This window comes from Dunckerocampus dactyliophorus, chromosome 18, assembly GCF_027744805.1.
Source record: "Dunckerocampus dactyliophorus isolate RoL2022-P2 chromosome 18, RoL_Ddac_1.1, whole genome shotgun sequence".
Classification (NCBI taxonomy): domain Eukaryota; kingdom Metazoa; phylum Chordata; class Actinopteri; order Syngnathiformes; family Syngnathidae; genus Dunckerocampus; species Dunckerocampus dactyliophorus.
The window spans coordinates 12,520,086-12,542,961 of record NC_072836.1 but is presented as its reverse complement, the minus strand read 5'-3'; the positions used below and the strand labels follow the sequence as shown (position 1 = coordinate 12,542,961).

The following is a 22,876-nucleotide window of genomic DNA, read 5'->3' as shown; positions in this document are numbered from 1 at the left end:
TTACATGTGTACAATCAAGACCAACAATTTTGGGACGGACTTAAATTGTGTGCGTTAATAACTTTGCTCCTTAATTTTTCATTTTTGTGATCCCCACAAAAATTGCTTGTTTTGTCAGTATATAACAGACATGAATTTTTTTTTTAAATAAAATATGGAGGCAGCAGAGTTATTGAAACAGAATTTAAGTCACTCCAAAATTTTAGCCTTATTGATTGATCATCGAAGTGGGCTTGCATGCACCATGGTTGGGGATAAACAGTATTAAAATATCAGGTCACAAAGGTTACACCATATTTCTGCAAATATATCTTTTCATGGGTCTACACGAATGAAACAACACTGATCCAGTGTGCAGTAGACTATGGCTTGTATAGCAGCGGGAATTTGCTGTACCCTCAAAATAAATGAATTACTTTAGGCAAGGCAAGCTTATTTATAGAGCACAACTTATACACAAGGTAATTCAAAGTGCTTTACAGAAAAGAAAGGTAAAATCACTTCATAAAATCATTCGATAAAAAAATCTTTCCATAAAACAAAAAAGATTAAGAATGGAGAGTGCAGATAAAATACTTTCAGTCGTCGTATACACAGTGGAATAGAAGTCGTAATAGATTGTCGCACATCTTCTGGAAGGTTGTTCCAGATTGTTTAGTCCAGACTCTGGGCACCCGCAGGAGATCACTCCCTGAGCCCCTCAGAGCGCGACATGAATTGATGCATTAGTGGTTATGTGTTGACTTACTTGGAGTGGACAGGAAATTCACACGTATCCAAGTTGTACACTGACTACTTTACATTGTATTAAAATGTTATTTCTTTTGTGTTGTCCCAATCAAAAGATAGAAAATATTTGCAGAAATGTATGGGGTGTGCTGACTTTTGTGAGACACTATATTACAATGAGTGAATCCGCAGTGAATCCGCAGCTAGTAAGGATGGAACGCCAGCATACAACATTTTAGACGTAATTGATCAATTATTCACTGCTTAGCAGTTTTTAAATAGTCAAGGAATCCATCACAAGATAAGGGGAACCATCCATCCATTTTCCTCCGCTTATCCGGGTCGCCGGGGAAGCAGTCTCGGTAGAAGAGTCCAGACTTCCCGGTCCCCCTCCAGCTCCACCAGGAGGACACCAAGGCGTTACCAGGTGGTGAGACATAATCCCTCCAGCGTGTCCTAGGTCTGTACTGGGGCCTTCTCCCGGCAGGGCATCCCCAGAACACCTCACCAGGGAGGCATCCGGACTAGATGCCGGAGCCACCTCAACCGGCTCCTCTTGATGTGAAGGAGCAGCAACTCTACTCTGAGCTCCTCACCCTACAGCACATGTGTCAAACTCGTGCCCTGGAGGGCCGAGACGCTGCAGGTTTTCTCTCCAACCAGTTTCTTCAGCAGGTGATTTAAGTGATGAGCTCCTTCCCTCAAAGTGAAGGTGTTGATCATTAAAATCACCTGCTTTAGTGACTGGCTGGAAAGAAAACCTGCAGTGTCTCGGCCCTCCATGGCACGAGTTTGACACCCATGGTCTACACGTTTTTTTTCCTTTTTTTCGAATGAAAAAGCTTTTATCTGGTTAATGGGTACTTGGCTCAAAAAAATACTGTACAGTAGTACCTCGCATAACATAAACCTCCTTTTACGTAAATTCCACTGAACATAAAGAATTTATGTAAAGTTTTTGCATCGTATTACAGAAGAAATTCCATATAACATAAAGCGTCAAGTCAGTGCAAGTCTTTTTTTTTTTCAATCAACTTTATTAATGCCTCAAGTCGGTGCAAGTTCAGACGAACACTTGGTGACGCCATCTGACGCATCACGCTCTCATTGGCTGATTTTCAGGGCACCGCCTACGCTCTCATCTCATTGGCTGAGTTATACAGCACGTACGTGAGTTTGTGTGAGAGACAGGCTTGTCCCTTCAACCTCCCTTCCTCTTCGTAGTCCCCCTGAAACTAACTTGAACTAAGTTAAGTTACAAATTAAAATTTTGCACACAGCATTATCGTGTAGTGCGTGTGCGTTTGTCTGTGAGACCAGCTGACTCTTAGACTCTTTGAGTCGCGTTTCGACTCAGGCTAGTCCTCCTCCTCCTTCCTGCCTCCACTTGCGCTCCTGATCAAGACATCTCGTGAACGGTAGGATTGTTTTTGTTTTTCAGTTTTATTCATTTACAGTAATCTTATTTATTACCTTATTTTATATTGGAATGTTACTCTACTATGTTTATGCTCACGTTTTCTTATATTTTCCCACCATATTTGGTAGACTTTGAATATTTTGAAGTCTTAAAGGGGTGAGTTTGGGAAGATCTTGGAACGGATTAGGCTATTTACATGTATTTTATGCTTCGTATAACATAAAAACCCTATAACATAAAGGTTCTCAGAACGGATTATTTACGTTGTAGGGGCGTCTACTGTATTACACTCCAACCACAAGTTAGAGGGTAAAAGACAACCAACGGTGAAGAAAATGCAAAGCAATAATTGGCTGGTAAGAAAAAATACAGATAAGGCGATGAATGGATTTGTTTGATTACACAATATCATTTATTTGTAAGTAAAAATTCCATTTAAAATAGAAAGCAATCATTTTGTGAATATACTCTAAATGACATGAAAGGAAACCCAAAGAAGAATAACAATAAGATAACTTAAAAATAGTATTGTGCCTTAAATCCTCGTCAACATGAAAGTAAAATGGCAATTATAAGCAGAAACGTCAACGGTTTGACCAAGCTTATTACTCGGCATCTTTGAATACTGGTTAATGCGTATTGAATGCTGAAGCTAATGTAACTCATACATTATACAGAACAGTTCATTTTCTGGATTTACACAATAAAGGTCAGCTTAAAAAGTGAGACCATAAATGTGTCAGAAGCAGATTTTGTTATGATTTAGAAATTGAAGATGTAGTAACATGGCAATCAATAAGGAATGACAGAGACCCAAAATGACAAACGTTCTGTTTAAAATGTAGTGATGCAAAATTCCACATGGTTACATCTATTATTACACTGTCTGTGGTCACATAAGCGAGCAAAAAGTCTTGGGTGAGGCAGTCCAGCGCAGCCAGCTCAGTTTATCATCTCGGTACGGTGGGTAGCGCAGGCCGTTCAGTCTTTCCAAAGCCCAGCCACGCATCATGCAGGCCCGCCGATGGCTGAATGTCTCAAAGCCCCAGCGGCCATGGTACGACCCCCAGCCACTGGCCCCTAAGGGTGTAAGCATGGATGGATGTCACCATAACACAGTGGTTCTCCGTTATTTCCTGTTATTTAGCCTTTCATTTTTCAATCTTTTTCATCAAGCGTTGAGATTTCACAATTTATTCGGCGGTCCTTGAACACACCATAGTTGAAACAACGTCTACACTGTGACTTTTATTGCAAATGTTGATCCAAAACTGGAGGAGAACATCAATGTCAAGCTAGCAGAAGAGTTTGCAGGGGGAGAAGCAAGCCGTGTGTATATATTTATATTTACGAGCATATCAATTACTCAGGACTTTTCGCCATTCACTGGTGGCCCTTGGAAGGTAACCCCCACAAAAAGCAGGGAGCTACTGTACATAAAAATATTATTTTTCTCTTTGACACTTACCTACACCCCCAAAAGGCAGTCCTGGCAGCGAAATGTGGATAATGCCATCATTTGAGCAGAACCCCCCACTGCTGGTTTTCTGCAGCACTGTTTTTACAACCTTCAAGAAGAAAGAACACCAAAGGAATTGTGGAAACCTGAAGACAAAAGATGACAATTATGTGTTCCCTTACAGAGGTTTCGTCAGAGAAAACGTAGAGGGCCAATGGCTTCTCCTTGTCATTGACAAAGTCAATGCCTTTCTCCAGAGAATCAACAATAACGATGGGAAGAATGGGGCCGAAAATCTCCTCCTGCATCAGCACATCATCTTTAGCCACATCCACCACCACTGTGGGAGCTGAAAGAAATGATACACATTATTAGCTTACAACAACTTCTTCAACAAAGATCCAGATTTGGCAACCGGAGACCAGGTTATCCTGGTTCATGCCCTTGATTGCCACTCAAGCCATTGTCCCCAGTTGTGGTAGTCCAACTGGCCTGGCCGGGCACTTGTGTCCCACTTTTGCGCAAGGTACGGTCACTTAAAAAAATAAGAGTCTACTGGATCACTCTTTTATCTGGATTGTCACCCTGGACCAGTACGCCTTGGGAGACCATACAACCCCGACAACAAGACTCCTAGGGCAACAAGAAGTTAACAATTCACCTGAATGCAGAAGAGTAAAGAGAAGGGAGAAAAGACGATGAAAGTGTCAAGAGGACACCCAAAGGAATGTTTTGTTGTGCTTTTTAGTTAGCATCGCTGCCCATAGAGGGACTTCCACCCTGCATGTAATTATATTGTACTCTGTTCCAGCATGTTTTGATCACAAACAAGAAGCAGAAAAGAGTTTGCAGAATTGCACACTAAAACGGATGACGTCAAAGTAAGACAAATAAATCACACTCAAACCCTTACACCGCATGAGGGTAGTGATTCACGGAGGCAGCCGCAGCCTCGGCCGAAGTAAAAACATGCCGAAACAGTGTAGATAAAAACCTGCTAACCTGAACTGGGAATTTAGGTGGGCAGGGGAGAGAATTCGACCGACAAACTTTCTGTTGAGTATGTGTACTTATATTATACTGTACATAGTACATACAGTATATACGCACACCAATGCAGATGCTACAGTATGTCGGCACTGCTAGCGCCTAGAGGAACGGGAAGCAGTCAGAAGCAGTCGCCCCGATGGTAGCAACCCGGCGTGATGCACTTAACAATGACGTCATTCAGACTGCAACACAGACGACCCCGACAGAGCCTGCAGCTCAGCGTGTTAAGGACACTAACCCAGCAAAAGCACAACTGCAATGCGATCAGAGTGACGATCAACCTGTGCCTTCAACCGCGTCCAAAGGCAGGTTGGAACAGTCCAACAACCAGCATGGTCAGCTGTTTCCTTGTTGAACCCAGAGACCCTGTACTCCCAGTGGTCCAGCCTCATTAGCCATGACTGTCTCCTCCTCCGTCGCTGGCAAACCCATGTAGGCAACTAGCAAGTATTCTGACCCCCCCAGACTGGTTACGTTTCCATGAAGCACACAAATTAGTCCTGCCCATTTAGGAACGTACTCCTCATCTCAACACATTATGTGGATAAAAGACACTTGCCACAGAAACTCTCTTCCAAACCTCTCCACCACCACGGGCAAGACCAAAGAGCTGTCAAAGGACCTCGGGGACCCTCAGCAAGAACTTTGGTGGGAAAAAGACCACTATTGGCAATTCGGTAATGGAAGACGTACAACATAACAGTCAATGGCCGTCGCTCTGGATCTCAATGCAAGATTTCACCTTGTGGGGTAAAGATGATGCTGCGAAAGGTGATGGACCAGCCCAGAATTAAAATGGAGGAGCTTGTTAATGTCAAGGGAGTTGGGAGAACAGTCACCAAGAAGAACATTAGTAAGTCACTGTTGGAATGGACCGAGATCCTTTAGTGCCCGCCAGGTCCCCCTGCTCAAGACGTCACATGGAAAAGCCTTTCTGAAGTTTGACAATCAAAACCCGAATGCTACAGACAAGGCTTGGAAGAAGGTGATGTGGCTCTTTGGCATCAACTCACCTCAACGTATTTGAGAAACGGTGAATATGACCCCAACACCATTCCTACTGTCAAACATGGCGATGTTTGTCTGACCCAAATCCCACTCGAGATGTGTAAAAATGATGGACTGTTCATGTCTTTGTAAACTGAACTAGATAAGATTAAAATTATTGCAAGACTAATTCACCAATATATTTGTCCTCCTGGTCACTTTCTCCTCCCACGACAACCTTGCCGCTGGACTTCTTCAGTAGTTCTGTCAGACGAGTCCAGTGTCGCTGTGACACAATGCGAGAAATGTCAGGAGATGTTTGAGGCTCCTTGCCATAAAAATCCTTCAGGGTTTCACGCAAGGCTGGGAGAAGGGCATCGCATGTGGCCTGGGAACACAGTACATAGTCTGGTGCCACACAGCTCTGTCCGGCGTTAAAAAATTTGGCCCATGCTAAGCGGCGGGCAGCAGCCGCAATGTCCACTCTTCCATAAATTAAACATGGACACTTGCCACCCAGCTCCATTGTAACTGGGGTCAAGTGGACTGAGGCTTGCTGCAGGATACTGCGGGCCACGGCCTGAGAACCTGGAAAAAGAGAAAAGTCACTGCTATTTTGAAATTAAACAAATAATGATCGAATGCACACATTAAATACTGTATTATATAGAGCATATATAATATATAGTATATACAGGGACCAGAAAATGTTACCGGTATAGAAGATGTGGTCAAAGCGATTCTGTAGAAGTGCCATCGTCTCGTCTGCTCCACCTCTAACCACTGCATAACAGTCCTGTGAAATGAACAACAATTAATAATAATAATAATAATAATAAGCGTTGTATTTATTGTAACATATGGTTAATGCCATGTTTTTATCATTTTAATGATAAAGTGGATTGTGTTAAAGGGTCTTGGCCCACTGCTTGGTGGCAAAATGCTCTATCAGCACTCTTTCACCAAAATAAGACCAGTTTAAGTTTGTATATCAAGCCATCTGGATAAAAAAAAAAACACTAGAACACTAGAACGGTCGTCCCTCGTTTATTGCGGTTAATTTGCTCCAGACCTGACTGCAATAAATGAATTTAGGAATAAGAAGTAGAATTCAATATTAGTAAAGGGAATATTTTCATAGTTAGCGTATAGAAAACCTGTTTATGACTTTGTAAGTGCAATTTCTACGATTACAGTCCCACAGACATGACATAACACCCCTATAGTCACCTTTACACTCCTATTATTATTTGTTTACAACAGTGGTTCTCAACCCAACCCTCCCCCAGAACATTTTTTAAAATTAGACCTCATTTCCTGCAATCTGGTGATATCTGAGGCCAATTTTATGTCCTTAATTTCAAGAGTTTGTCTGTGATTTGCAAGTGTCCGTGAGTGCAGCAGCAACTTGTGCCCTAGCAGTTATGTGATGCACCTGAATGCACCATTCTTACAAAAAAAGCTAGTTAAACACTGATAGCAGTTTGCTAGTTCTGATCCTTGTTGAATATCAAGTGTCCATCATTTGTGTGCGTTGTGTGACTCAACAAGATCACACATAACCTTTTGGGGACACACACCCCTTTGGACAAACCCAAGTTCCTCTGGCCATACGCAAATTTTGCTAACGCAGCCGATCCACTTGCATAATAAAGATGACGAAATGATTATCTGACCAGAATCTTTCCATGGTGTCCCAACTCTAAAAGACCCACTAGCGCCTTTGGTATGGTATCCACATTCTGTGAGTGGGTGAATTCCCACTCACAGAGTGACAGGTTTTCACGGCTGAGGCGTGTGGGAATTGGAACACGAATATAAATGAAATCTTCAAGTGAAACACTCTTAATGCACAAAATAATCATCAAACTTACTTATTTGTTCATGTGATGCACACAGAGCAATGAACAAATTCACGTTCTGGCTCCTTGGGTCTCTGACCTGAGTGCAGTTGGCCCCCCTCCCCACTCAAAACTCTAGTCAAATAGTGTTAGTGCTGCGTGTGTGCTGTTTTGTGCAATTAAAATGAATGTTTGTGCTGCTTTTGTTTTTGCGTTAACGCCGTGAGGCGTTCAGGCGCACTCAGGCATTGATTGTTTCTCATTTTTATTCACGTACACCCATCACAATTCCCCCCACTTTGGGAAGCTTGGGTTTACAACACATTGCTCCTGCAATGCGCACGCTATGGGGTCACTGCAGGGACATAAGACATAAGAGACGGCGACCGCTTTAAACATAGCATGCTACCGAGCTAACTAGTTAGCCTTGAATTTATTTATTCTAAATTTAAGAAAGGGTTTCAAAGGGTGTGGGGAAGAAGGACAAGTAATAAGCCAAAAACTTACCACTTCCACACAAATGGGGGGAGAACTTCTTTTCACTATGTCATGTCGGACATGCCAAGGCTGACTACATGCTGGTGAAGGTAATCTAATCTAACGTCATGTCTCATCAATGTAACATTACTGTGACCAGAATACGACATGCAACTTGTCTTCCAATATTTTTTAACTAATAATAGGCCATAGTCAACCACAAAACAGTGGTCATTCATTAATTCATGTTCATAAATACACTGGACTTGATGGAAAAGTCCTTTGTGCCAATAGATGTTAATCACATGAGGCGTGGATGTTGAGAGTGGCGTGGGAACTTTATCTCAGCCATGGGAAGGATGTACGTTTTGGGACACATCATTGGTAGTGTACCTTTGAATCAGTGGGTGTTTCGGCCTTTCAACATTAGACACCCTCATCAAAGGCGGCCAACTACAGGGTGATCAAGCCTGGGCCTGTGTCCCATGCCCAATCATCAGTAAAGTAGTGCCTGGAAAGTGGAGGAAGATGAGCTAGGCAGTAAGGTCCCGACCTGGGATAAAGAAAATTTAAAAAAAACTGCCCCGCCCACCAGGTCATTGCTCAGCCTCCTCCCTTACCCCCACACCCCATCCTTGAGTAAGGCGTTGCCACGGGTATTATTCCCTTTTGCCATACTGTCCTCATGAACATCCACAGATAGCGTAGAACATCTGGTGCGTTCTTATAAAGCTTAGAAGGCACTCCATTTGGTCCAGAGGCTGATGCCGATCTTGCGTGCCGTACTATGTTCTCTACTTCCTTCCATTTTGGAGGGCCAGTCTCCAGATGGAATTCGGGAAGTTGAGTAGGTGGGATATCATGTGGGAGCACTAGGGGTTTGTGGCATTCCTTGTCATGGTGGGCCTTTTCCAAATGTTCTTCCAGTTCTTGTTTTGGAGTTTTGAGGGTTCCGCTTTTTTCCTTAGAGAAGAGATCCTTTACAAACTTGAAAAGGGTTTTATAGAATTTTGTTCTTGTGTGTTCCTTCCTCTTTCGCAGTTTCCTCAAGTTCTCTGCTCTTCGTAAGGACGCCAACCGAGATTTGATGTCTCTCTGGAGTAGTGTAAGACCATCTCTGGCTGCATTAGAGGCCTTCTTCCACTGCTGTCGGTGTTACTTTATTGCTTTTCCTTATGTTCACTCCAAAGCGTCCTTCTCCATACTGGTATATTATGTCTCCCATCTTGTCCAACTTTTTCTCTGCTGTGCCCCTTTGTTGTTCCAGGATTTTTGTCAGATCATTGTTGACGGTTTCCCACTCACTCTTTTGAACAGCTTTGGGCCACTTCACACTTGGTTTGCGCCCTTTGGTCTTATCCTCCTTAGGAGGTTTCCTGTGGCTGGGTGGGTTCCTCCACCAGCATTCCTGTGCTTGTACTATCTTCCTCAGTGACAAGGGTGCTGATGCTCTGCGAACCTTGGTTTTTGTCCCGTCGCTGTGCTTCAATCGACTGATTTGAGTGGTTGCTTCGTAGGAAGTACTGGTCAATGTGAGGCCCTTGTCACTGCTCTCTCAAGCACCCTCTCTTTCCTTGGTGGTTCCTCAACCCCCTGAATGACGTGATCTTCGCCCAGCCACAAGTTCACACCTGAAGTGAGTGTCCTGCTGCTGTTGTGGTTGCCTCATGTGCTTGTGTTCTTCCTCATAGTCATATTGGTTCCTGGGTCTGAAGCCGTGTCGTCAATTGATTAATTATTTAAAAACACAGTAGAGTGAGGAGCGATGTTCGAACCGTGAGAGCGAGAGACGACTGTATTTTCAGTCCCTGTTCTTTCCACTGTTGAATCACGACTGTATACCAAAGTACAGCACGAATACACTATTTTATTAAGTTGGCCCATTATGTTTGTCATGCTCCAAACACTCGAGCTAACATACTGTATGTATATAATATAATTAATACACCATAGTTTACAAAAATTCACAGTGTGTAAACATAAGTGTAACAAGTGTAAACAAAAAAATATCTTCAATTTCTTAATTTTACCATAATCGTCATAATTGTATTATTGTTACATTGACGTTTGACTGGAAGTTCTCCCTTCTTTAGTTAGGCATTGCTCTGTAATTTAGGTGATTGAATATGACGCAATCACTGTACCGTGATACTTATGTAGTTGGACAAATATGATATTGATATTATTTTTGAAGAGTTACCCTGAGATTGCCACAATTTAAGAAAGAGGCTCATCAGGAAAACCTGCATGGTCTGTACATCATTAGAAGACAACAGCACTGTTAAGCACCCTTGCACCCTCAAAAGTTTCTTTACCTGTGACAGGTATTTGGGGATGAGCTCTGCTATCAGCAGGTCTGTGGCAGCACTGACCTCAGAGGGTTTGATGATCACACAGTTTCCTGGGTGGATTCACAAAAACATAGAGTAAAAACAAAAGACTCTCACGCTCTAAAGCAACTGAAAGAAGAAAAGAACATTTACATACAATTCGTATTAAGGCACAGACCAAGATGTACAATGCACCCGGTAAGTATTCACAGCGCTTCACTTTTTCCACATTTTGATATATTTTGGCTTATTCCAAAATGGAATACTGTAAAATCATTTTTTCCCTAAAAATTCTACACACAACACCCCATAATGTCAACAAGAATTCACGACCTTTGCTAAATACTAAGCACAATGATTTCCTTAATTTTGGGGGCTCGATGATCGGCGATCCTTATCCACCAATCTTATCTACCTCCGCAAAGGTCTGAAAGTTAGCCACTGTTCTTTTTTGCCTTGCCAGAGCTCTGCCAGACTGACAGCTAGTAATCGAGCTATCGGCCGGCTGGCCCATTTTCTATGCCGCTTGTCCTCACTCGGGTGGTGGGTATGCTGGAGCCTATCCCAGTTGACTTTGGGCGAGAGGTGGGCTCCACCCTGGGCTGGTTGCCCTGTGACTGAATTACAGTATGTTGTATGATATCAGACACGGGGCCGCATGGTGGCTGAGTGGTGAGCATGTTGGCCATACAGTCAGGCCATACTCCGTTGGGCTTTGGGAGTTTGCATGTTCTCCCCGTGCGTGCGTGGGTGTTCTCCGTGTACTCTGGTTTCCTCCCACATTCCAAAAACATGCATGTTAGGTTAATTGGAGACTCTAAATTGTCCATAGGTATGAATGTGAGTGTGAATGGTTGTTTGTCTATATGTGCCCTGCGATTGGCTGGCGACCAGTCCAGGGTGTACCCCGCCTCTCGCCCGAAGTCAGCTGGGATAGGCTCCAGCATACACGCGACCCTAATGAGGATAAGCGGCATAGAAAAAAGATGGATGGATATCACTGGTTGGCAGCATTCTGCTTTCTCCTTGTCCGTGAAGGGTCACTGACATGATTTTTCAACTTTGCCTAAATATGTTCTATATTGTTTGTAATTATGTTCTACGTTGTTCTTTTTTTGAAAACGAACGTAAAATAAAATTTTGGTGCGTGGCGGTGGCCATGTTGTTCGGCAGTCATCAGAAAAAAAGAGCATTTCCCAAGTGACACGCCGTTGGGCCGGCTCTCATCTTAAGCCGAGTAAACAAACACTAGAGTTAGCTCGTCGACTTTGTTCAGTAATTTTTCATCAATATAGTCGTCATGCCAAAACTTTGTGTTGCCGCTGGCTGTTCACAGTGTCCCGAGTGATACTGTAAGTTTGTTTTCTTTTCTAAAAGATGAAGGTTTAGAAGACAATGAACGAAGCAAGTACGATAGCCACCCGCTGTAGCCGAGGAAGGTGAATTGTTGTAAGCAGACATGCTGTGAGCAGCCCCGGCTGGAGCTGTGGATGTCAGGAGAACCACAGCATAGCGCAGAGTGAGCCACCTGCCCCGAGCAGCCACGGACAGAGCTGAGGGGGTCAGGAGAACGAAGCAAGTACTAATTTCGCTGTGTGTGATATGGACCACCGCCTTGCGTTCATTTCACTGAAGACTGCTATGAAGAAACACCTTTACAAGAAGCATTTTGCTTGAACGTACGGCATAAACGGATTTTGAATGCTATCCCTGTGCTACACGGGACAAAAGAAGGAGAAAGGAGTCATAGTTGCCACAGAACACAGTAAGTCATGTCTTATTTAGGTATTGTATTGTAAACACTATGCCACCATAGCGACAAGCATTCAACGCATTATACATACAGTATTATAAAACTTACGTTCACGCTCATTAAGAAGCTGATCTAAAACAATAATTGAAGGATAAGCAACTCCAAGGTAATTTATGCTTACCATTTTGTGTTTGAAGCGACCAATCTTCATCTCCATATCTTTGCCATCCGACACCTCAGCAAACCATTGTCGGTGGTTTGAATAAATACAGCTTAATTGCATGTTCTACAAGTTCTCTATTTCGTCTCCAGATGTTTCTTCCTCCTCCAAAACTAATGAAACGTCGCTCAAATATTTGCTATAATCACTGTAAACACCTTCTATCTTGTCCATACTCTCATGTTCGTTTTACTCTAAGATGAGAACTGCGCCTTCGCCGACGTCACTTGGGAAACACCCTTTTTTACTAATTGAACGTTTGCTTTAAAAAAACAAAAACAAACAAACAACGTAGAACATAATTACGAACAGTATAGAAAATATTTAAGCAAAGTTGAAAAATCATGTCAGTGTTCCTTTAATGCTTGTACGTAAAGCTTAAACTGGCTTTACTTAAACTGTCCCAGAGTTGTATTACATAATACTTCTATTTCTATTCTTTGCCATTTCTATTCTCTCTATGGTGTTTTTCTTCCTACGAGCATTTTGCAATCAATTTGTCATCCATGGTTGGTCTGTGTTCTTTTATGAAATAGTTTCCAATAGTCATTCATTTTCTATGCCACATGTCCTCACCAGGGGGCATGCTGTAGCCTATTCCAGCTAACCTCGGGTGGTGGTGGTGGGTACACCTTCGACTGGTCGCCAGCCAATCGCAGGGCACATATAGACAAACAACTATTCACACTCACATTCATTCTATGGACAATTTAGAGTCTCCAATTAACCTAACATGGACAAAACCAGCACACGCACAGGGAGAACACGCAAACTCCACACAGAGATGCCCAAACAGAGATACAAACCCAGATCTTCCAGATCTCCTGCAGGTGTGGCATGCTACCCTCTACGCCACCATGCCGCCCTACTTACAAATTTATATTCATATTTGGAGTTTTTACACAATCCTGTTTCCACCATATCACCATTAACACTGCATACCTACCATCAAGCATGTTGGGGGAAGGACTTTTGCAGCAAACATGACTGGGGACCTAGCGGTCAATCAGAAAATGGATCAACTGCATTAAAAATGCATTAAAATGTCTTTGCGCATGCTCCAGACCACATGGCGAGTATCTGGGAGGTACACAAAATACTACAGAATTACATTATGGTAAGTTATTCCTTGAACTGCTCACATTGGTAACATTGGGAACCCACAATTTCCTTGATGTGATGTAGATAAAATAGCAGGCTATGATTTACAGTCAAACCACCAGTTTTTAACACCTCCGATTTCATATGATTCTGTTTTCAAATAAATTTTCACCCAAAATTGGTTCTCATACACTGTTTCGGTTATCATATAATATTGCATAGTTTGCAATATTGCAAACTATTGCCTTTCGTATGTTGAATCTTGTGGTATTAATGAAAATGTGGACGGGCTACACCCAGCATTGCTTGTTTATTCAGCCATTTTGGATCACACACCCAACACCAAATCTTACGATACGTTATTTACACAATAGTACTGTATACTGTAGGCCAGGTGACCCCCCCAAAGTTTTCACAATCCCATAGCCATCAGACATTTGACCTGAAGCCATGTACCCCCTACTCCTGAACACTTAAATAACATTAAACTGGTGTGTTTAAGCACACAATAAAACATTTTACTCTGAATTAATTTTCACCTGTTTGATATATTTACTTAATTATTTATATGATTATGTTAAACATTTTTGTGGAAAAAGAAATCTTTACACAAGAGCATTTCTTCCTTAATTGTTCCTTCATGAATGGACCGCACATACACCAGGACATGTGCCAGGCTGGCTACTGTATATCAGTTGACTCATTTTGCTGTAGTGCGTAAAATTCACTGGTTCCATCCAATAAACTGTAGTAGCTAATTTTAAACATCCTCTCTCATGTCATTGATGCGCAGAGAAAAAGTCTTTTTTGATGAAGGCATGGTGTATTCAGTTTTTCTGGTCTTAATTGTCGCAAAAAAAAATCCTGTGGCTTATTTTTCCAAATGAACTTGCTTGGTTTTTAAATATCTCTGCAACGGTCAAGATTTCATTTCATTACGCAACAGAACTTTTGCACCGAAAAAAACAGTGGTCGCGTAAATCCACTAGTACAAATACATTGAATGAGCGACTACACGAGAGGAAAGGGACAAGTGCTCTCTAGCGCTTAATGGAGGGCCAAGACACTGCAGGTTTTCTGTCCAACCACTTTATCCAGCAGGTGATTTAATTGGTGAGCTCCCTCCCTCAAATTGAAGGAGGTGTTGATCATTAAAATCACCTGCTTTCGTGACCAGCTGGAAAGAAAACCTGCACGAGTTTGACACCCCTGCTTTAGAGCGTCGCCTTTAGATATGTGTAATTTGTAGCAATGCAGGAAGGCTCCATATTCACTCTGTTTTAATTTTTATTCATGTAGCCCCATGACTACTTGCGTACCCCTGGGGCTACCCCAGTTTGGGAACCTCAGGCACATTCAGTGGCAAAATCAAAGGAGAATGTTTTACAAACTAGTCCATTTGCCGCATCAACAGTAAGTTCCATCCTGGAAAAGAAAAGGATTTAATCAAGGAAGCTTATGTTGTGAAAGGGGTAAAGGTGTCTTTTCCCATCCCCTTCTCTTTGTCCGTTCCTCGCCTGTCTGCCAACAAGAGTCTTCAATAAAAAGGTAAAAGTACAGTGGTGCCTTGGTTAACGTCATTAATCCATTCCAGAAGGTCCGACTCAAACCAAAACAAACTCTAACCAAAGTCAGTTTTCCCATAGAAAATAATTTAAATCCAATGAATCTGTTCCAGACACCCAAACATGTTTACATACAGAAAATGATGCAAAAATAATTACAAATGGCAAATGGACATTTAACATTACTTTTACCTCGTTTTGCAAAGAGTGAGGGGAAAGGAGCAGATTATGTTTGGACGGTTTAACTGTTTCTGCACTCATGCCATAAAAAAATCTATGCAGGGAGGTCTGTTGAAGGCTTTAGGCTTTTTAACATGCACAGTTTTACGTTCAAATAACAATGCCACAAACATGGTATATGATTGTTATACTGCCACACTTCATAGATAAATAATAGAGAATTCAATTTTGTTGGCAAAAACCCCACAAAAAACATTTTAAAAACTAGAAGTGCGCTGGCGATAAGTTTGACTGGTTATGTTTTGTTGTTGGAACAAGAAATGAGTGTTATGGATGTAAAATGAGGCAGGCAGAAACCCCGAGTGTCACCCTCGACACGCCGTCGGGTTGATAGACTGTTATGCGGGAACCGGGGTAGATGTGTATGTGTTACATACCTCTGAGATTACGTCCATTTTCTCTTTAAGCTGTAAAATGCAGAGGTCTTGCACCCTTGCCTCGGTATGGTCCATCACCTTTTGTCTTTTGTGCTGTCAGTGTGTTTGTTACATTGTGTATCTCTGGCAGCAGAAAGCTCTGATATAAACCAATGCTCTAAAATGGCACCACAGCCTACAATGCATTGCCCGATCATGAGCAAGTATCACAAGATTGTCTTGTGCACGTGATCCAAGATGGCGGCGTAAACAAACCGAATGCTAAACAAGCAGGCGAACACAAACCGAGGCAAAATTTTTGCAAAAATTTTGGATGTTAACTGAAACACGCACCAACTGAGGCGGACATTAAGAGAGGCAGCACTGGAATGTTAAATGTCCATTTATCCATTTCACTCATCATTTTATTTTGCATTGCTTTCTGAATGCAAAACTAAAATTATTTTCTAGAAAATCTATTTTGTTCACATTTTCGGGTGTCTGGAAATGATGAATTGGACTGATATTATCGTCTGTGCTTTGATTTGATTTTCATATTTTCAGTTTTCATCTGAGCTTTTGTAACTAATTAATACCAAAAACTAAGGTGCCAATGTACACGGATATATGTTTGGCAAAAGATCTAATTATTCCCAGTACATGTAAACTAAACGGAGAAAATTAACTACGTGGGTAACAATTGTGTGCATGCAAACGTACTGACTGTCGCCATCAAGTCCTCTGTAATGTTTTAGAATGGAAATCCTTATTATTGAAAGAGGGTGTGCTATGATTTTCATGTGACCGAATTGACAAAAACAATGCAAAACAAAGATTTTTTTCCACTGTTTGATGGAGCTTTAAGATTTAGTGAAATGATTGTACATCGTACCTGCTGCGATGGCACCAACCATGGGTAAAATCAGTAGCTGCAGCGGGTAGTTCCATGTTCCAATGATAAGCACAACTCCCAATGGTTCTCTCCGCACAAAACAGTCATCCAATTTTGTGGCCTGCAATTAAACATAATATACAATATTACAATCACTTGGGGTCACTTTTAGGTTAATTGGTGAGTCTAAATTGTCCATAGGTAGGAATGTCAGTGTGAAAGGTTGTTTGTCTATATGTGCCCCATGATTGGCTGGCAACCAGTCTAGGGTATACCGAGCCTCTTGCTCAAAGTCAGCTGGGATAGGCTCCCCGCGATCCCAGTGAGGACAAGCGGCATTGAAAATGAATGAATGAATGAATGAACAATCACTTTGGCTTGTGGGACTCAGATTTGGCGGTGGTTGAACAAAAAACTCGAATGTACAAGAAGTTTGGTGAAGCCATAGAGCACAATTGGCTTGGATGAGGGTCTGGTAAATTGTCCAACACCTCAGAAAGGGGAAGCAGTGCCCTGTCTATACGGTTTACAGCCTGATGACCTAAATTTAGGATATAATCAGGTGGTGGAAGCAATACTTTTGAGTCCCTTCTCAATCCCACTGACCCACCTTCCATAGAGGAAGCATGTCTTCCTTCGTGTCCTCACACTCTGAGGACACAAAGGAAGACACATCACCGTGGCTGAGATAGCTGAGCTCGGTAAAAAACTGCTGAGTGGCAAAGCTCAGAGTTTCGCCCTGAATTCCCTAAGGCTCTGGATGTTGTGGGACTGTCTTGGTTGATGTTTCTTCAACATTGCATGGAAGTCGTGATCAGTACCACTAGATTGGCAGACCAGGGTGTTGTTCCCCCTTTTCAAGAAGGGTGACTGGAGTGTGTGTTCCAACTGCGGGAAGATCATACTTGTCAGCCTCCCTTGGAAAGTCTCTACCGGGGTGTTGGAGAAAATTGTACGACCAACCTCAACTATAGGAGGTGCAATGTGGTTTTCATCCAGGACATTGAAGACACTGGACTTGACACTTGACTTGACACTTGACACTTGTCACTCCCCCGATGCTGTAATTCATTTGCCTGCTATGGGGTATAAGAGTTTTAGCCAAGAGGCCACTCTTGGCCAGACATCTGCAGACTGCAGCCAAGCACGCTGTATGTTTCTGTATGTTGTCTGACCTTTTGCAAAATAAATACTCCCTTCTTTATTTCAGGCATTCTCTTTTCTTAAGAAATATTTTTTTCCACAATAAAGCGCTCATAAAGACAGAATACCATTTAAACTGACACTGACACCCACCTATACTTTAGATTAGTCAGTGTACAGCTTGTATAGTAGTATAGATCAACTGAAAAGTACAGTAATTTCCAGACTATAGCGTGCACTGGTATTTAAGCTGCACCCACTAAATTTAAAGAGCAGGTGTCCACATCATAACGTGGGATATTTAGTACCCAGAAATATTTTTTAGCTAACTAAAGAAATAAATGCTTCTTTCCAAACACGTGAACAGTGGGTGTATCACGGCTGGTTAAACAGTAGTAGCCTACCATAAAAAGTAATTCATCGCTGTTCTCGTCCTCCTCCTGGGAACTAAAACCACTAGTGTCGTCCTCTTCAAGTGTTGGAACTGAACAGCTCCACAATTCCCGCAGCACACACACCGGCATTCTCTCTCCTTCTTTCGTTGTCGCTACTAGCGTCACCCCTGCCCCGAGGTAAACTCTTCCTAGCACGCAGCAGTCCAGCCTCCTGAAATCCACTGGCGACAGTGAACCTCCCAACATCGCTCCACGCAGCCAAGATCCAGACCCGGGACCGGCAGACCCGAGCAAAAGCTGCTAAGTCAATCGCTTTCAACCTGAAAGCCGCGCATCACTTGCACCCCTGCACGCGTTCTCCATGATGAGTAGTGATGTGTGGATCAATTCTTAAATATCAATACCTCCGATACATTCAGGCTCTAAAATTGATTCTGAGATCAAAATAGATCCTTTGATACTTTCAGTCATTTGAGGTAAGGTATATCATTAACAGAAGCACAGCGGAAAGTAACTACGGTAAATAATTGAGACCTTGTCGAAATGATATACAGTTGCTTAAAGTAAATAAATTACTCTGATGTCTTATATTCCTTATTTTATGAGCTATGCAATGATTTGAAATGCTCTACTTTTTTAATTTTATCCGACACGTTAGGTGTAATTTCACAAAGTATTAGTATCAAATCGGCATCGCTGACACCAGCCTGAATTTGACTCTGTATCGAATTGGAAAAGAAATCAGTGGTAACTGATAACTAGGTAATGAAGAAAGGGCGTGTACACGAAACACTAAATGACTGCTTCAAAGCACAAAAGATGTCGGGAAACCAGAATGCGACCACAAATTATTGCATCGCTGCATAAGCTGCAGGGTTCAAAGCGTCAGAAAAAGTACTACTGTACTCAACATGCATCCACCAATCCGCCCCTAGGAATCCAAAGTGCTTGTAGTCAAACACTTCAAGGAACTGAACGGATATTGAAGATTACAGTACATTGGGTTTTTTTTTAGAGTGGCTTCAATATAAATACAGCCAGGTTTGAGCATGTCTCCAACTTGACTCATTCACACTGAAGCGTGGCTCTGCCCACAACCTGCTTCAACCTGTCAAGGAGCGCCTCATTGTTCAAATAGTTGGCAAGAGAACATGAAAACGTAATGGTTAATTGAGAATTTCTGGCTTAGATTAATATGCAGATTATGGACTAATATGGTAGAGTTAAATAAATACAAATACAAAGAGTTAAACTTACCAGAGTCTTAGAGACATAATCAGCCTGCATCCAGCTTGGTAGGTTATCAATGGCATAGTGTATCTCATTGACCACCATATCAATCTCAGCCAGAATGGCCTCAAATTTAGGCTGATGGGAAAGAGAGCATTGAAGAAATGACAAAAGTAAAAAGATATTGATGAACATTTTTCTCTAATATACCAGCAGAGGTACGTCATACTGTGTAACCAACTGTCTTGCAATATGTGAATGCATGTGTACTTTGTATCGTGAGCTTACCTTGCCAAGGTCCTTGTGCAAAGCATTCACAATATCCTTCTCGTTGTCTTTAATCATCAACATTAGTTTAGTAAGCTGTGCAGAGCGAAACTGCTCCGACAATGTGATGCCAGAACGAAAAGCCAACCGCAATCTGTCCACAATTTCCTTCTTGGTGTCCATTTTTTCATGTAGAAGACCCACACCAACAACTAAATATTGAGACATAAAACAGTGCTTATTACAGGAACCACTGAACATAAGTTGTTCATTAACCATGATTATTACTTTAGTTTGATCAAATTAAACTGGGCTGCTGGCCATCTGTGCTCGAGTTTTCTGGGTTGCACAGAACTTGCTAAGATTAAGGCCTCAGATGTTGTCGAGATTTACTAGGCTAGACAACGCTATACACTGTGCAAAACACCATTCCAGTTAACTCTATATGCGCTAGGGCTGTGACGGTACGCCATAATCACTGATACATTTTGGGTACAGTAAGGGAACAAAAATCAAAACAAAAAAATTCTTAGCTCTTACATTTTTTAACATATTTTATTTCTTCTTTTCTTTGTCCTTTATCACTGCGCAAACTATATTCTGTCAGTTTGCCCTATTTGCTTATTCTGTATTTGATTCGTTTCTACCCTCTTTCCTTCATCACTGCCATAAGCTGCTAGGCCGTTGTTACACATTGTTTATTGTTTCTCTTCCAATTAGTAAAACACTTAAACATGGGAAGTGAAACAACTTATCAAAGTCAAAAATGCAAACGTGAATTATTGTGATGTGCATTAATTGTATTATTTTATATTCTTTATTTTAATATTATTAAATATTTATTTTGATGGTCAGTAATAGACATAGAGAAGGGGTAAAAGGGTAGCATTCAATTAACGTTGCTTCTTCATACTCCACATTGAAGTGTGCAAGTGTAAACGAGTAATGTTCCTCACTATGTGATGTATTGTATTCCATTGTAACTTGTATGCGTGCTGCAAATAAAATTAACCATTAATAAATTAACCGAAACAAATAAACCATGACAATACTATACTACCATGACAATAATAATATTTTCTCATTTACAAATAGGGGCGTCGTTGGTAGCGTGATTTGTGGATAATAACTGAGTTAAGTTCATTCTGATCGACCATTCGTAATTCAAGTTAACAATGATTGTGTTTACAATAACGTTGCGGGCTTTTTGTGTGATTTACTTCCTCTACTTCACAAGATGACAGCCGAACGCAGAAGTGATCAGTTACAATATTTAGCTAACTTGACGAAATAGTAAATCATTAACGTACCCGAGTTGTCCCTGCAGTTTTAGCCACCCTGGAGCAGCGATGATCACCGTTGTACGTTAGTGAGCTCACACTTAAGGGATGGGAGGCTTTTCGACGGATCTTGAAAAACGAGTCTTGCTGCTTGTGAAAGTTGACTTCCGGGTTATGAAATCTAGGGGTGGTCCATCGATCTAAATGTCGATAGTATCGATACCAATGATCGTGTCAGTATCGGATCGAGCCCAGCGTGATGAACACGACGTATTCCGATTGTTACATGGTTGATATCACATTTTTAATAGTAGTTTTTTGTTTTTTGTTAAATTATGTAGCACTACTGTCTATATTTTGCGGAAAAAATGTCTGTACTAGAAGGGAAAAATTTTAGTATCAACAAATTAGGGGCAAAATCACAGTCATTCAATGATCTTGAAATATTTCAACAAAAACATGTACCGTACTTTTTTCTCTAAATACAGGACGATGCTATTTTTCAAGGGATGGCTGGCAACCCTATTTGGGAGATAAGTGTGTTTGAGAGAAATAGTTAGAATTAATCACGTGACAACATGTAATTTCAGCTATGCTATATGTACTGTATGCTTATAACATAAGTTAGTAGAGTTATAGTAGTTAATAGTTATAAGTAGAAAAGTTAAAATATAGAATAATGAATGATATATTATAAATAAACAGGTTCACAGGGCAACTGAATTGATCGCAACTGGACTGGTCTTAGAAAACAGGGGTTGCAACTTCATCCACTAACTTGTCCACATTTTTTCTATTGCAATCTTGGCCATATCACAATAGAAAAGTATCAAGTATTTTTTATAAATAAACTGTAGGTTGAGGATATATAGTTAGTAAACAATATAGGTCAGGCCGAGTATAGGGTTGGGTTGAAGGTGAGGGTTAGCATTAGCGTTAGGGTTAACCCAAGACTAGATACTTAATATTTCCTGTGTACTTGCCTTGTGGGTCCTGGAGTCATATGTTCTGCCATCATGCATCGTTTTGTGATAGGGATGAGCCGGTGGTGTACTCGCTCATCCCTAGTTTGGGATATGTTACAGAGGACCATTTGGGTTTGCTGTTTGTTGACCTGGCAAATAATCCTTAATGTTTGGACTTAGGTGGCGCTGATTTTCTTTGGCATAGACGCAGACTTGGTTGCAGATTTTGTATGAGTTTAAGGACATAGCAGACAAAGTATCTCGCATAATTGACTACACCCCTTAAATGGTTGGCCTGGCTCTAGCCAGTGTATGTTCCTGCATAATCAAGACACTGTACCTTCTGAAGCAGTCATGATCCCAGATCCCAAGTTCTGCGTCCGGTTTGAGCATGTGCTGTACAATTCTCCACTGAAACGCTAGGAGAAGTGCTTTCTGGTGAGTTAGCCTCCTTTGTTGCTAGTGAACAATGGCAACTAAAGATGGAAAGGGTTACTGGGGAGAGTGTCACTTTTATTGCAAATGTTGATCCAGGACAAGGCGTTCGTGAAGGTGGGCTGTATGCTTCCTTGATTGTACGCCAAAATAAGAGCGCAGGACAGGAGACACTTGCTCCTGTCCTGTCCTGACAGGAGGAGAAGGAGCCGCGGCGGGCAAAGGCTTGCTCTTGGCTGACGGAAGAGTTGCGGCGAGTGGCAGTTTGCTCTCGGCTGACGGAACAGCTGCGGAGGACGAAGGCTTACTCTCGGCTGCAGGTGGAACCGGAACCAAAGGTGATCCAACCTCGGCCCCGTGTGGAAGGTTAGCTGGCGCCGGAGGTGACCTGACCTCGCCCAGGTGAACTGTCTTCCCTGCGGCCGGCTCCGGAAGCGGCTGTGCGGCTGGGGATGCATAGCCGACCATCGGCCCCACCTCAAGAGACGGATCCCAGACGTCTCCAGAAGGGTGGAGAAGGGGCTGGAGGGCCTTGCGTCCAGTCGCCTGGCTGAGAGCGACGCTGGTCCTTAGCTCCCGGAGGCGCTCCTTGAGCCCGCCAGGTGCCTTGTAGTCCTGCAGCATACACTCGCAGCGAGCGGCTATCTCCGCAATGCTGCAGTGCACTGTCTCTGCGGGGGTAAGTTTGGCTGGTTCATTCTGTCACGAGCTGGTAGCAGCTGCCGAGTGCAGAGAAGAGGC

General features: G+C 42.2%; 1 protein-coding gene across 3 annotated transcripts; it reads right to left on the bottom strand.

Annotated features, from left to right (window-relative positions):
• Positions 1 to 2,544: 2,544 nt before the first annotated feature.
• Positions 2,545 to 20,906, bottom strand: aldh3b1 (aldehyde dehydrogenase 3 family, member B1). 3 transcript variants are annotated; one of them, XM_054760209.1, is made up of 10 exons: positions 20,766 to 20,906; positions 19,477 to 19,667; positions 19,216 to 19,326; positions 16,421 to 16,541; positions 10,279 to 10,364; positions 6,360 to 6,441; positions 5,841 to 6,233; positions 3,791 to 3,957; positions 3,618 to 3,717; positions 2,548 to 3,229 (listed from the first exon to the last, which is right to left on the bottom strand). In XM_054760209.1, the coding sequence occupies exons 2-10, from the start codon at positions 19,636 to 19,638 to the stop codon at positions 3,042 to 3,044; spliced, it is 1,410 nt and encodes a 469-aa protein (XP_054616184.1). In that variant the 5' UTR covers positions 19,639 to 19,667; positions 20,766 to 20,906; the 3' UTR covers positions 2,548 to 3,041. The 3 variants fall into 3 exon arrangements, with proteins under 3 accessions (XP_054616186.1, XP_054616185.1, XP_054616184.1); XM_054760211.1 differs by lacking the exon at positions 5,841 to 6,233 and having other exon boundaries at positions 2,545 to 3,229; XM_054760210.1 differs by lacking the exons at positions 19,216 to 19,326; positions 19,477 to 19,667; positions 20,766 to 20,906 and adding an exon at positions 13,213 to 13,261 and having other exon boundaries at positions 2,546 to 3,229.
• Positions 20,907 to 22,876: the final 1,970 nt, after the last annotated feature.